At 43.8% G+C, this 14,066-nt stretch overlaps 1 protein-coding gene across 4 annotated transcripts in view; it reads right to left on the reverse strand.

The window, feature by feature from the left end:
- Positions 1 to 581: 581 nt before the first annotated feature.
- Positions 582 to 14,066, reverse strand: part of LOC147221515 (ral guanine nucleotide dissociation stimulator-like) — a 39,041-nt gene continuing 25,556 nt past the window's right edge. For all 4 annotated transcript variants that reach the window (XM_086169694.1, XM_086169692.1, XM_086169693.1 and 1 more), the window contains exons 2-18: positions 9,699 to 10,003; positions 9,049 to 9,123; positions 8,225 to 8,418; positions 7,917 to 8,041; positions 6,898 to 7,113; positions 6,247 to 6,350; positions 6,029 to 6,113; positions 4,884 to 4,961; positions 4,633 to 4,719; positions 4,513 to 4,545; positions 3,814 to 3,935; positions 3,521 to 3,616; positions 3,242 to 3,443; positions 3,069 to 3,143; positions 2,252 to 2,518; positions 1,947 to 2,061; positions 582 to 1,731 (exon numbers count right to left, since the gene is read on the reverse strand). In XM_086169694.1, coding sequence (XP_086025820.1) covers positions 1,556 to 1,731; positions 1,947 to 2,061; positions 2,252 to 2,518; positions 3,069 to 3,143; positions 3,242 to 3,443; positions 3,521 to 3,616; positions 3,814 to 3,935; positions 4,513 to 4,545; positions 4,633 to 4,719; positions 4,884 to 4,961; positions 6,029 to 6,113; positions 6,247 to 6,350; positions 6,898 to 7,113; positions 7,917 to 8,041; positions 8,225 to 8,418; positions 9,049 to 9,123; positions 9,699 to 10,003 — 2,355 coding nt within the window. In that variant the 3' untranslated portion in view covers positions 582 to 1,555. The remainder of the gene's footprint in view (positions 1,732 to 1,946; positions 2,062 to 2,251; positions 2,519 to 3,068; positions 3,144 to 3,241; positions 3,444 to 3,520; positions 3,617 to 3,813; positions 3,936 to 4,512; positions 4,546 to 4,632; positions 4,720 to 4,883; positions 4,962 to 6,028; positions 6,114 to 6,246; positions 6,351 to 6,897; positions 7,114 to 7,916; positions 8,042 to 8,224; positions 8,419 to 9,048; positions 9,124 to 9,698; positions 10,004 to 14,066) is intronic.

Genomic DNA, 14,066 nt, shown 5'->3' on the forward strand with positions numbered 1-14,066 from the left:
CTGATGTGATAAACGGCGATGAAAGAAAATTAGCAATGGTCATGATAGCATGCCAAAACAAACACTATGAGTATTAGCATCACAATGATGAGTAAACTTTCACAGCCCAAGTCTTTAGTTTTCATTTCTAAGATTCACAGGTTTGAGACTGTCGCACTTGAAAAACATTGTGTTAAATAAAGGCAATATTTTAGAAGATTTTTAATGTTTGTCAGTAAATTCTTGTGTGTGTAAACATTTAAACCTGTTTGGCGCAAATTTCGATGAACTATCAGTATCTTTCAAAGTAATTTTGTCAGTCTCAGACTTGAAAATCTCAAGGATATTAATTGATTATTTATTTGTTCTAAATATTAAAAACACATATCTGATAATATAATTTCTGTTAATTAATTCTTTCAGCTTTGACCACAATTTTTTCGCTATTTGTTGTTCTTCTTTTTGGTCATGACAAAACTTCTGCACCGCAGCTTGTCTAAAGATGATGTTTCTGTGAAAAGGCGGTCAGATGCCATCTCCCAACGTGGCAACTGGCAGTGAGAAGGTGGAGCTAAGAAGTGGCACTGCTGGAGTGGAGGGAGGTGTAACAAAAACACACCAAGCAAAAAAAAAAATAAAAGGGAAAAAAAAAAAAATCAACTTTGTGACAAAATCTATTAACAAAATCTGGCAAAAAAAATTTACGGCACAGCTGATATTTACACTCTGTTTTGTTCCCAGCCCCCTCCTTCTCTCAGTGTGGCCACGCCCCGTCGATTAGTGGTTACCATCACAACCAAAGAAAATAAGACATGGCTTTTCCCACCGGATCGTCATGTCATATCACACCACCTGACCTCTTTTTTGTGTTTTGTTTTTGTTGCATGGCTGAAGGTGAAAAATCCTCCAGGTCAGCGCTGCCAAGCGTCCAGTGCTGAGGTCCTGGAAACACTGTTGACATCTGTCGGGGTGGTGTGTGTGTGTGTGTGTTGGGGGGGGGGTGAGGAATGATGACTGTGGTTTGCTTAGATGTTTCCCTGAAAATCACAGAAACATGTTCTAACGCCCAGCTGACTGTTTGCCCGCCGTGGCCTCCTAGCCACCCATCTATGTACAGTCCACGCCAGCGGGGGGCCGGGGGGGGGCGAGTGCAAGGACCTGAGAGGTCCAAAAGGCTGCCGGGGGAATTAAGGGAAAAAAAAAAAACCATTTGATCGAAGGTGCAAAAAGGAGGCTAAAATCCAAATCCTTGAAATTATGTAAACAGAGGTTGAAATGACGTGACCCTTTGACTCCACCGGCTGCCCGGCGTTACCAACAGTTCAACGCCAGGTGCTGTTTGTTTAACAATGGCCAGCAGGTCCTGGTGACTTGACGGCTAAGTGCTAAGGTGCTCCTCTACTTCCCGCTGATGCACAGGAAGGCCGTTACTTTGCTGTCTCCATGGCAAACCAGTGCTCGTCCCTCAAGTTAGTATCGTTTGCCGAACACTCCTGGGCGGAAAGCGTCTCTACGGAGAACGGCCTGGGGGGGGGGGAGGTGTGAGAGGGCAGGACAGGAAGTGACACCCCACTCCTCAGAAGATCCCTTTGGCGATTTTCAGTCCCTTCTGCTTCATGCGAGGCAGCGTCGAACTGGCCACATTTTTGGCCCGTAGTGGGCGGGCCGGGCCGCGCTTCTTCAGCACAAAGTCGTAGTTGGCAGTGGAGTTCATGGCGTAGAAGACATTGGCGTTGTCTGGGATCCGAAGCTCTACAGAAGCCACGGAGGACAGAGGGGAGGATAAAAACGTTAGCATGGAAAAGGAAAGTTGGCTGAAATAGGTAGGACAGGTATTCTGGAGAGTCTGACCTCAGAATTATGAAGTATTTCTAAAAGATACTGGCAGGGGGAACATAATGCTAAAACAAGGCAAGCTACCTCATGGCTAACTGACGTGCAGCTACCACAGTGGTTCTCATCAGTACCTTTGTCTTCGGATATCTTCTGCATCAGCTCATACTCCTCGGTCTTCTCCCGCTCCAGGTTATGTTTGATCATGGCCTTCCTGATGACGGCTGGCGTTTTGTCCTGACTTGTCACCTGGGAAACAGTAGAATCACACAAACATGAAGCGTTAAAATCAAGACAGGGCTGGAAAGTATACAGATTTAAGTTTGTCAAATATGTTCCATCAGTGGTAGCACATCAGTGATAGTTTTCTTTTTTCTCCCCAGATGTCCAGGTCACCAAACCATTCGAGTAATGTCGAAGGTGAAAAGAGATGCCTCACCAGGATGCTCTTGTACATGTTGCCGTTCTCCACGTCCAGGCTGACCCGGATGATGCAGCAGTCGTCCACCTGCTGGTTGTACAGCGGCAGCGACAGCGTCGAGTAGTTGGACACGGCCGACACAGAGCGTTTGTGGGAGCGGGAAGCTGGCAGCGGGGTGGAAGAGGACACGGAGGACGACGAGGCGCTGCTCGACCCCGAGGCGGAGCCAGAGCTGGAGCCCATCCCCGAGGTGTCCAGGGATGACAGCGACGTGCACTCCCAGAACTGCGGCAGAGGGAGCAACACAGTGAGGACGGACAGTGGCGGACTTTAACTTAGCTCGAATTTTTTCTTCTCTGACTCATGCTTTTGAAGAAAATTATTTTGCAACCATTTTGATGACATTTTATTTCTTCTCTTTAAAAAAAAAAAAAACTGGCCCAATTTCATGCAATTTCCTCAATTTTAATCAGGTGACTACTAGCTTATAAACAGTTGGTATGAACTCACTCTGGAAGCAATTTTTTTTTTAAATCAAAATAAAGACAAATAGAGTTGATTATGCTATCGTTGCTCCATCTGATATCTTTTATTCTGATTGTGTTTTCATTATTTTTTACTTGTGCATCCCGACATGCAAATGTATTTACTATCTCAGTGGATTGATGTCCTATGATGTAGCATTAGCCTATGATAGCATGCTACTATGGCGAAAAGGCAGTAGCTAAAAAAATAACTAGGTTTAAAATCTTTTCATTTCTAAATGGAATGAAAGCAGCATCTGCTGAGTCAAGTGTAAAAACTTTTTTTGAAAATGATAAAACTTGGGAGTTACCGTCGAGGTGGCGTCTGCAGGCGGAGCTTCCCTTCCAAGAGCTGAGACGGAGAGCTTAACTGACGGCGTGGAAGTCTGGACGGAGAGGAAACAACGGATGCCGGTTATTTCTATCGATCCATCAACTCTGGATTCAAATCAATCATCCTGATCAGCATCCCTCCACTGCGAACCTTCCTCTCGTGGCCTTCGGGGGAGTCTGACAGGAAGCTGGCGTTCACGTCCTCCAGGTCAGAGCCGCTGGAGCTGACAGAAGTGACACTAAGGGCGTCGCCACTGTCCCCCCCACCCCCTTGGTATGGCCTGTAGTGGGAATGGTCGAAGGATTTGGAATGGGAGCCGGCGCCGCCGGGACCAGCTTCCGTCAGCTGCCGGCTGCAGGCAGAGACCACAGGGTTTAGAAAAGGGCGGTGGATTCAAGGGGGTCAAGGCGGCAGCAGAAATCAACTCACTCGCTCCAGCGTTTCATGATGCCTCCGTTTTTCTTGGCCCGCAGCGTGTTGCTGGCCGACTCTGAGAGAGGCTCGATCTCACAGGACAGGTTGTAGCTGCAGGGACAGGAAGTCAGCGGGATGATTGACTGACATGTGAAAAACTGTCTCAAAATTTGACAAAAATGTTGGAAAAATTGTGGAAAAAGTAATGGATTAAATCCCAGATTTAACTTGTGTTAAAAGCAGGACACTGAGTGCAGAGGGATGGAGGTACAGTAGGAAAGATGGCAGGACGGGGGAGGTGGGCTGACCTCTCTGCCTCACTGAGCTTCTCCACGCCGGCGAACCACTCTCTGAAGTGACTGTCCTGAGTGAAGCTGTAGTTGTTGGACGCCAGCTGGAGCAACTTGATCTGAGCGATCACCTCGAACTCCTGCATGGCAAGGACAGCCCACGTCACAAGGTTTGAGTTCTTCGACCCAAACAACGCCCGAGACCCTTCACCCACAGCCCTTACAGGAAAGGTGTATGTGTGTGTGTGTGTGTGTGTGTGTGTGTGTGTGTGTGTGTGTGTGTGTGTGTGTGTGTGGTGTTCCCACAGCCAAGCCCTGAGTTATGACCCTATTTTCCTGTGTGTTTGCGTTTGTTTTAGCATGGATTTCAGCTGAAATTCACAAACCCGCGAGTCTAATGAGGATCTAATCATTTTATTATTCGGTTGTGCAATTATGTTGCTTTGACTCTTTCCTTTTTTTGACATGCTTTTTTTGCATTTATTTAGGGGCATTTACTAAACATTGGAAAAATTGAAAAGTAAAAGCTCACGGGTTCCTTTCTATGTTTATCTAAAAGACGGATTTTTATGTATTATTGCCCCTTCATTAATTCAAACATGTATTGTCAGAGAGTGGGGTTGAGGCTGATCTCTGTTTTTTGTGGCGTTCAATCATTTTGATTTGTCCAAAAAAAAAGGCAGGGAAGGGGTTAAGGAACACAAAACAACAAGGTACCTTTCTTCTCTTCTCGAAGTTGATCAGACCTCCCTGAAATAAGATAGAGTAAACAGAAGAGTTAAACCACTCAGCAGTTAAAAGTGGCAGATAAAACCCACTGCGTCCCATCACACTGACCTCGGTGTAGTCCTTCATGGCTGTGTCCATCATCACCAGGTCCGTCAGGAATGTGCCGAGGTAGGGGATCGTCCCCTGCATCACTCCCTAGGCGCACACAAACAATGACAGAAATAATACATATTAACAAACACCGTTGAAAAAATAACCTGCTGTGGAAAAGGTCTTCACGTCTGAACAGACTGAAGTGAATCTAAGTGCCACGAGAGGGCACTGTTGATGGGTTTTGTGTGCTCCTTCATCCAACCCACCAGGTCTCTCTGCTGCTGGTGGCGCCGCTGAGCCCGTTTGGGGTTGATCTCCAAGGTGGCAAACTTGGAGGTTCCTTCCTGAGGGCCATCCATGTCAGAAAAGACACTGTGTTAACATCTTTGCACCCAAAATGAAATAAAACAAAAACTTTTTTTATGCATAATAAATCTAACCCAACATTTATGATTTATTTGGTTTATTTATCAAGGGACCAAATACAAAAACATTAATCCCACGTACAGGGAAGAGATGTTTTAGAGCAGATTTAGCTAAAGCTAATTTCCAACCGACAGAATATCACCATTCATCACTGGTCTCAACTGTCATCTTACAATAGTATTAAATAGTGTTTCAAAATAATTATGACTATTTTTATTAGAAAGCATTAATAAATATTTTTTTCAATTAAAGAACTTTAAGTTTATTTATGCTGTTGTAATTTTTCACAAACAAATTCTATAAAATAGACTTATTTTTAGGGATCCGAACAGACTATTCCCCTCTGGTCAGCCTCAGCTAGTAGTTTTGGGGATAGAGATTAAACATTTTGGTTTTGACTTATATGAGGTTCTGGAGGCTCAACAGGTCCAGTGTCGCCGCCCTGGTCTTTTATAATGTTATGTAAACCGGCATCCTTGAACAGAAACACCAGGCAAGGACAGCCTGGTGTGGACTGAACCCTGGAAAACAACCAGGGTCGGTCTGAGGTCTAAACCCAGCCTGGCCGGATGTTGTTCCTGGGCAGCTGGGCCAAGGGGAGAGGAAGTGCGGTGATGGGACGACGGGTCATGGAGCTTTACATCCTGCCGCCGCCACATCGAACATAACCGACTTGAAATCCATCATTGAACTCAGAACAGACTCAATGAGGGAGTATTTCTTTTTAAAGTGGCAGTTAGAGCCAATGATGTAAAAATCCAAGTTATGAAATTGTTGTCGCTCTGGTCAGTGATCACATGATCATTCTGTCAAGACAACATTTAAAATTCTTATTTTATAAATCCTCTACAAAGTAGTTATGTTTCAACGAAATCACTCCGTTCCCCGTCAATCACAGGGTCAACTTTCAGAGAGCTAGCTGACTACCGTTTTTGGACTATGGGAGGAAAATGAAGAACAAGAAGAAAACCCAGGCTTGACCCACCTTCACCAGGAGCTCCCGGCTGAGGGAGTAGTTGTTGTCATCTGAGAAGATCTCGGAGAGCTCGCGGAAGGTGCGGAAGCTCTCCCTGTAAGACAGCAGCGCGGTGGGAGACAGACAGAAGGCCATTAGCGGACGGATTCCACAGGGATTTACCAGAGGTTTTACCTCCTCCCTTTCACAACCCCCCCACCCCGCCCGAACCCCCCACACCCACACACCGTGACACCTCCTCCCACGTCCTCTTGAGACGGTGGATGGCGTTGCACTGCAGGGCGGAGAGTATGGCTCGCAGCGATGAGAAGTTCTTCAGGATCCGACACTCCTGAATGCGACACAGAGACACATCCAGACAAACAGACACACAGTAAATCAGCGAGGTTACAAGACCTAGTGTTCTTTGTGTCAGACATTGTAGAAAAATTTGACTAATATGTGATTATAAATCCTATATTTTAGCCAAAATTCTTAAATATAGTTATTCTTCTAAAGATTAGAATGTCATTTCTGCAAAAATGAAGAAGAAAATGATGTAAAACCTGTGACTTGTCACCCTAGAAATGGCCAAGACATTTCTAAACATAATTAATCTTAAAAAATAGAACAACTAAAAAAAAGGAAAAAAAATCAACTAACTGGATAATAAAAACAGCTAACTGAAAATTTGCAAAAAACTATTCCCTAAATTCTCTTTAAATCCCCAGCAAATTAAATAGAGGAAAAAAAAAAACGAAACAAAGGGGGAAAAAATAAGAGCAGAACAAGGGGAAAGTACAAATAGAGAAAACTACCTCCAAATCACACAACTTATCTGAGTGCAATGGATCTGAAAGTCAAAGAGTCTGCGTGGGGGAAGGGTCTGGCAAACTCACCCGTGCAACGTCGATCCAGCGCTCCAGCAGCCGGGCCCTCTGGTTGGGTTTCAGCGCTGGGTTGCTGAGGCAGGTGGTGATGACGCAGTTGGTGACGGAGTTGAACTGGGCGACGGTGGCTCGGATGGTGGGAGCTAAGTGCTCCTTGCCCTTCTTATCTCGCTGGGACCAGATCCCCCCCAGGCAGTGGTAAGGGACCACCTTCTTAAAAAGGTCCTGCGGGGCGAAAGAGACGGGGAGGCTTTAACCTCCTCACCTGATCTGATCTCCCATCATCCGGCATCAGTTCAGACCCCTAGACAACTCTCACAGCGTGAGCCTCAAAGGGGTATTCAATAAAACCCCTGAAGCGCTGCTTGGTTTATGTTCTGGGTTAAATGGAGCTAATTATTCCTCCAGGAATAATCACAGAAACGCTGAGACATAATGCTGTGTTTAAGCGCTGATGTAACATTGAACCGGTAAGTGTTGAACCACTTTTTCATGGTAGGCGACATTTCTCTTACCATCTGTGTTTTCACGAACGACTGCGTCTGATCAGCAGAGCTCTATTCGGAAAACAAGTGCTTTTCACTAAATCGCCAGTGTGTCGTCTACCGTTCTTACGCAACAGAGCAGCAATTCATGCTACCTTAGAATCGGCATGATGGAATTGATTTTTTTAGATGTTTATCACAATTCAAAACCCACCCCTATCCCACTCCCCCTTAACCCTTCTCTGGTTGAGTGCAATCACTACACCCAGAATTTTGTCAGAAGAATAGTTCCAGCTGTTATTTCATCTGATTTGATGAACACGGTTGGCCCACTTTTGAGGGTTTGGTGACTTGACAAAGGAATGCTAACAATAGACAACCATTCATTGTGCTAAGCTAATGAGCAGGGGGAGAATCTCTTGGCTACCAAAGGACATTTCTTGAGTTAAAAACTATCCGTGTTCCTTTAACAAGTATGACAAATTCAAGTTATTAAGCAAACTGGAGAGTGTGGTAAAAGACAAGGCAGGGGAAATTCCTCACCGCGTCCATAAGTGTGAACTGCTCGGCAACCATGATGGGGTCAAAGGACAGGAAGCTAAAGGCTGGTAGCTCATCCTCGAAGCCGCTTTCTTCCTGCGTGGCGAACGGGCAGCCGATGTGCTCCCCTGGGGACGCGGGGAAAACAAAAAACAAAAAACATTACAAAGCAGCCTCAACCTGAACCCAACACTTCCTGCTCTTCTTCCTCTGTGACTTAGTGTTTGTTTCCTACAGAGTGAAACCAGTGCATGGATGTGCGAGGGTCAGAGCGGCGGCCCTGGCCTCCCTTTCCTGTCCTGCCTTCATACCATCGGGATCGGGCTCACACTGCTGTCGGCGGTGGAAGTGGGCCAGCAGGTTGCGGGCCCGGCGCTCCAGGTCCGAGCCCAGGAAGTGCAGGTGCAGGTAGGACAGCAGCTGGTGCAGACAGTCGTAGTTGGGCGGAGCCCAGAAGTCCTCCGAATACTGGTCCAACCAGGCACCCAGGATGGATGACACCGTGCTGCGTACGGGAGATGGAAAGACAGAGTGAGCTCAGCATATCTGGATTAGCTTTCAACTTTGACAGAATAATCATTTTTGCGAAATGTTCTAGGCTGTGTATTCCGCCTGTTTACATTCTGCATGACGTGGACACAATAAGAACCAAGTTAAAAATCAAACAAAACACACTTCTCCAACAGAAGGGTGTTTTTTTTTCCCTAAAACGGTAAAACTGGAAATTGGGGGTTTTATCTCTGGTGAAAAATCAAAAGACACCGGAGAGAATGTGGAAAAATGCAGAAAAGTTCAACTGCTTTTCATGTTCGGATGTTTTTGTTTACTTACATTTTCTAAAACTGGTGCTGAGGGAAAGCATTGATAAGGACGTGATCACAAGCTCAAGGTTTATCACTGCTGCAAGTACGCAAGTCCCAATAATAAAATACCTGTGTTTCACTGACTGGTACTGTGACATGACGGTATTTTAAAAAAGAATGGCTGCAAGCGGCAGGGGAGCGTGCAGGTAAAGCTGCGTTTCAGCCTGTTTCCATCTTTTATCAGCAGCGGTTCATCGACCGGCTGCGCAAACATGCCGGGAGTCCAGCAGAAAGAACAACAAGCGCGATAGCCTCCGACCCCGCGGACCTACTTTCTCAGCTCGGTGCAGTCATCCTGGGAGAGCCGCTGAGCCGCCGGCACCGGAACGCTCTGGAGCTTGGCGTACCTGGCAGACAGGGAGTTCACACTGAGACCCGGGGAAAGAGGAGTCCAGTTGGAGGCTTTTTATAATCGCAGGTTTACTGTGAAGAACACTGGAGGTGTCTGGAGGATAGCACGCACTCACACGCCCACACATGCATACACCAAGACTTTGAAAAGTGAGCGTTTCTGACTCCACTATTTAGATTTTTAATTTCTAAACTGGTGTAAAAGTGAGAGGCTTTGCACGGCAGAATTTTGTGGCCATCTGAGATCAATGACTGTACAAATGTTTGCCATCACAACCCTACAGCCCACAGGCCGAGGTATGAATGGATGAATGAATAAATCGTCAGAAATTTTAAATACTGCCTAATTTTAAGTTTACATTTATTTTTCCTCCTTTGGAACATGTCCCAGTTAAGGTACTTCTTTTAATGGTCAAGCATCAACTGAGAAAAAGCATGACCATCTCTTATTTATTGGCCATCTGAAGTTTTAAGCCTTTCTCATGGCAGCTCTTCTTGTTAGTTTCTAGTTGCTTGTGCATCCTGGTTATGTGTGTGTGTGTGTGTGTGTGTGTGCGAGGCAGCGTTTCACCTGTTGAGCAGGAGGTCCAGCACCTGCTTTGTGGAGGCGAAGGAGCGGTACGTGCAGAGGAAGATGGTGACGTATGTGGAGTCTTTCCCACGGAACGCCGACACCATATACTCCACCAGCCGCTCCAGCGTGCCGGCCTTGATGGTGCGCACCTTGCACGTCTCATAGAGGCTCAGCGCCGCTTCCGTGTCCACGCCCAGCCATCGCTGTCCCTTGCTGGCAGACTGGTGAAGCTGCACCTTCCTCAGCGTGATGGTGAAGATTGCGTCTTCCTCGGCCTCCTCGCCGATCTCCTGCGTCGAGCTCTGTGAGACAGATTAAATAAAAGATCATGCTGTTGTTTTGCTTTTTTTTTTCTTTAATAAAATAACCAAGATTGGGGACTTTTTATTTCAGGAAAAACAACCACTTCCTCTTTCTTAAATTCCCAGTTGTCTTTTTAATTTTTTTTTTCTTTTATTGACAATCTTTTGGTGATTTTTTTCTATTTATTGAAATCATTTGCTGTCATGATGAACGAAAAAAATGGAGTCAACATGCTGAAACAAACAAAAAAAAAAAAAATCGATTAAAACAAACTTAAGAAAGAAAAATATTTCTAAGGTTATTTCTTTTATTTATGTCTTCATAGTTTATATTGATTTTGGCCCCCTGTCTGAATCATGTGACATCACGTCGGGCCCCAGACTCGAAAGCCGAAGACGAATCCAGTTGTTATGGCTCCTGCTTAAAAAGCCCCACCGAGTCATTTGCAGCAGGAAGCCTTTATCAGGATCACATAAACGAGCGGCACCGACTCATGGTCAAGGCTTGAGTCCCGTAGAGACCAGACATTGACAAACCACCACAGGCAGGAGCCTGAATGAACCAGCCATCAATCAGCAAGCTTTGTGTGTGTGTTATCTGACAACGCACACGCACGCACGCACGCACACACGCACACACACACACACACACACACACTACCTGTGAGAAACTGACAGGGATGGAGACAGCAACAAACAGACTCTCAAGGTTACACGACACAAACATAGTACGGCAACCAAACCATGATTTTTCTGATACTAAGTTTGCAGATGGACACCCTTTAAAAAGAAGTTCAAAAAAAGATTTCTGCTCCTTTTCCATTCTTACTGATTTTTAAGGTAATTTCTTATGTTAAAATTAAGTTGTTGCAAACTGACACTGATTTGTCAAGTAAATTTATTTATTTTAAGGTAACTAAAATGTCCTGATCGGACCCCGCTTTTATCCTTGTGATTTTATTTTTAGCTCTCATTCTTTCCTTGAGATATTTAGTAGTTTATGACTTGGTGGTGAGTCCTTGGTTTGGAAAGCAGAAATGCTGTGATTTCAGGCGACCACCGGCTTCGAAACCTTGAAACAAATATCTGAGATTAAAAACCCGCGAGTGATCGAGGTGCTGCCGGGGAGATGCCATCGAATGCCGTCTGAAGTCTGGTGCCGCTCAAGAATAAAAAGCTGGTAAAGCCATTTCATTGAATGAGATTGTAAACAATTCAAGTATCAAAATATGGATCTGGCTGATATTCCATGGACATTTAAACAAAAAACAGTCAACAAAACATCATGAAATCACTTTGTTGCAAAGGACATTTGAAACATGAGAGTTAGAAAGCTGAGATGATTGCATTGACTGAGGTGCATCTTTTTAGCCAATAACTTATCATGTAAATCAGTATATTAATTCAGATCAGTGGTTTTAACTATTATGGAGACAGAGTAGCATATCTCTGATCGATTGGAATAAATCAATGAGCAATCTGATCAAAGACCAACTGCAATCATCCACATCTGATTTTATTTTGAAATCCCAGCAGCTGCTGTATGTCACGATTTCTTTTTACTGTTTTAATAATTTCGGTTTGGAGGTTGGAAAATATCAACCTCGCGAGCTGCACCTGAATGCATCATGATTCTCTTAAGCTACCTTGTTACAAAAAAAAAAAAAAAAAAAAGGTGAAACGACTGAAATCAGAAATCACGTCCCGTTTCCCCAGCAACATTTCACTTGGTACATCCCAGGAGACGGTGGCACGTCTTATCTCGTACTGCCATGTGTCTCCAATCGTCACATGACCTTCCATTAACCCCTCCTCCGCTACAGTGGCGCCATGTTTAGACTTATCCGCCTGCTTCTGATCCGCAGGTGTTTACTAAAGTCAGGCTCCACTTGGGTCTGTGTTACCGTGGAAACAAGGTTAAAAAGTAGAACGTGGGCGTGGAGGAGCCGCTAGGATTGAAACTGTAGGTTGTAAATGTTGAAGACCTGAGTGTAAAATCCCTCTGGGCATAAATCCCTTCATACACTTTGATCAGACAGATTCTGCTCTATTTATTTTTCTTAAAATGGGATTTTTTGGGATCTGGTTAAATGTAAATTAAGATATTGAGTTTAAAGGGATAAATAAAAATTATTATTGGTAACAGTCCTGAATTTACCAAGTGATGTATTTTAAATCCGAATTCTGACTTTTTTTTTTTTTTCTTCTGGTAATTTCTTTCTGATTTTTCTAGAACACCGTGTGAATTTAAGGTGATTTTTTTTTCTTTTTCATTTTATTTTCAGATTTTCAGGGAAAATGTAGTAAAGTCAGGCAATTCTCTTGCCATTTTTTTGCAGTGATTTGTGATCATATATTTTTTCATTATTTACCATTTTTAATATTTTGTACAGCTAGTTTTGTTTAGTAACTTAAATAAGTGGTTATTTTGTCATTCAAGATCAGAAAAACAAAATCCTGATTGTTTTTTAATTTTAAATGAATTTAATTTTCATGAAATGTTGACATCAGTTAATTTACAGCGGAAAGAAAAGAATTGGGAAGCTGACAAGTAAAATAAAACTTGCAAGTCATAATGTTTTGATATTAAAAATAGAATAAAAAGTAGTTGGGTTTGAAAAAAAAGTGTATGGATATATTTTTCTACTTTCATTTGCTTTCATTTTTTTCCTCACCACTCTGGTCTTTTGTGAGTTTGGACAACACTCTGCTTTAACCCAAACACTGATACTGGGAGTTACAGGTCGACCCTGACCTTCAGTGATCCCCCTCCACTGCGTGTGTGTGTGTTTGACAGACAGATGTAAATATAATGGGGGCCTCAGCTGCAGCTGAGAGGATCTTATCGGCCAGCCGCCCCTGAGAACCATCGGCGTCTCCGCCCTCCGTCCCCACATAAAGACTACCATTCATCGTGCTGCCAGCCAGGACCGGCGTTGCCACAACAACCAAAACTCTTCCTACCACCCAAACGCCGCTGCATCACCCGCAGCCACCACTAGATGAAATTCCAGCATCTTCGTGTGTGTGTGTGTGCGTGTGAGTGTGTGTGTGTGTGTGTGTGTGTGTGTGTGTGTGTGTGTGTGTCCTGTAGGAGCATGTTGAAAACTGACTGAAACCAAGCACATACATAAAGTACATAACGGTCACATGACAGGAAGCAGAGAGAATGAAAGCACCTGTCAGTCAGAGAAACTTACTCAATATTAACAAACAATCTGAATGGAATGAAAATTAAATGAAAACTAAAAACCATCATAAAATTACCTTTGACTAAAAAGAAATGAAATATGAAAAAGACATTCAAAAAAGAGAAATTACAAAAATGCATGTATGAAATTGTTTAAAAAAAGAAAACAGCACAAAAGGCATTGAAAAATGTGAAAATTAAAAGACAAATTAGTGGTTAATCATAAATAACTGAAAAATCACATATAGAAAAGCCTTAACAACTGAGAGAAAATAATAATCAGCAAACAACAGAATTACCTTAAATGTTTGCCTAAGAGAATGGGGAAATCAAGCAATAACCAAAATGTGATCAAAAACTAAAAACAATCAAAAAATGGAGAGAATTATATAACGAGAAGTATTACCTATAAATGACTGTAAGAGATGAAAAAATCTTTGTAAAACAGCAAAATATTAGAGACATCTGGTAAAATTCAATAAAAATCAGCAGAATTTAGCAGAAATGTTCCAAAAATTATTAAAAAAATTGTCAGACTTCTGAGATTTATTCAGCTTCACCCAGAGGCAAACCTATTTGTTTTCCTGAACACAAACACACACGCACACACCCATGGCCAAATGTAAACTCAGAATTTCTAGCAACCCCCCCACCGAGGTTTACCATTGTTGGACTGATGACGACATGCAGCGGAGTGAGCGAGTGACCACCTGCCGCTCCAAAGCATCTAAACATGGATTGGCAGGCGAAGGGGGGGGGGGGGTCCCAGCAGCCACCCAGGCACACACTACACACAACATATACACACCAACAAAGGCCACAATAGTGTGCTTCCATTACAACCTGGGTGCACGAGACAGCGACTTCCCCCTG

The sequence above is a fragment of the Fistularia commersonii genome, chromosome 22 (assembly GCF_037954325.1).
Source record: "Fistularia commersonii isolate RoL2024-O1a breed Wild chromosome 22, RoL_Fcom_v1.0, whole genome shotgun sequence".
In the NCBI taxonomy this organism is placed as follows: domain Eukaryota; kingdom Metazoa; phylum Chordata; class Actinopteri; order Syngnathiformes; family Fistulariidae; genus Fistularia; species Fistularia commersonii.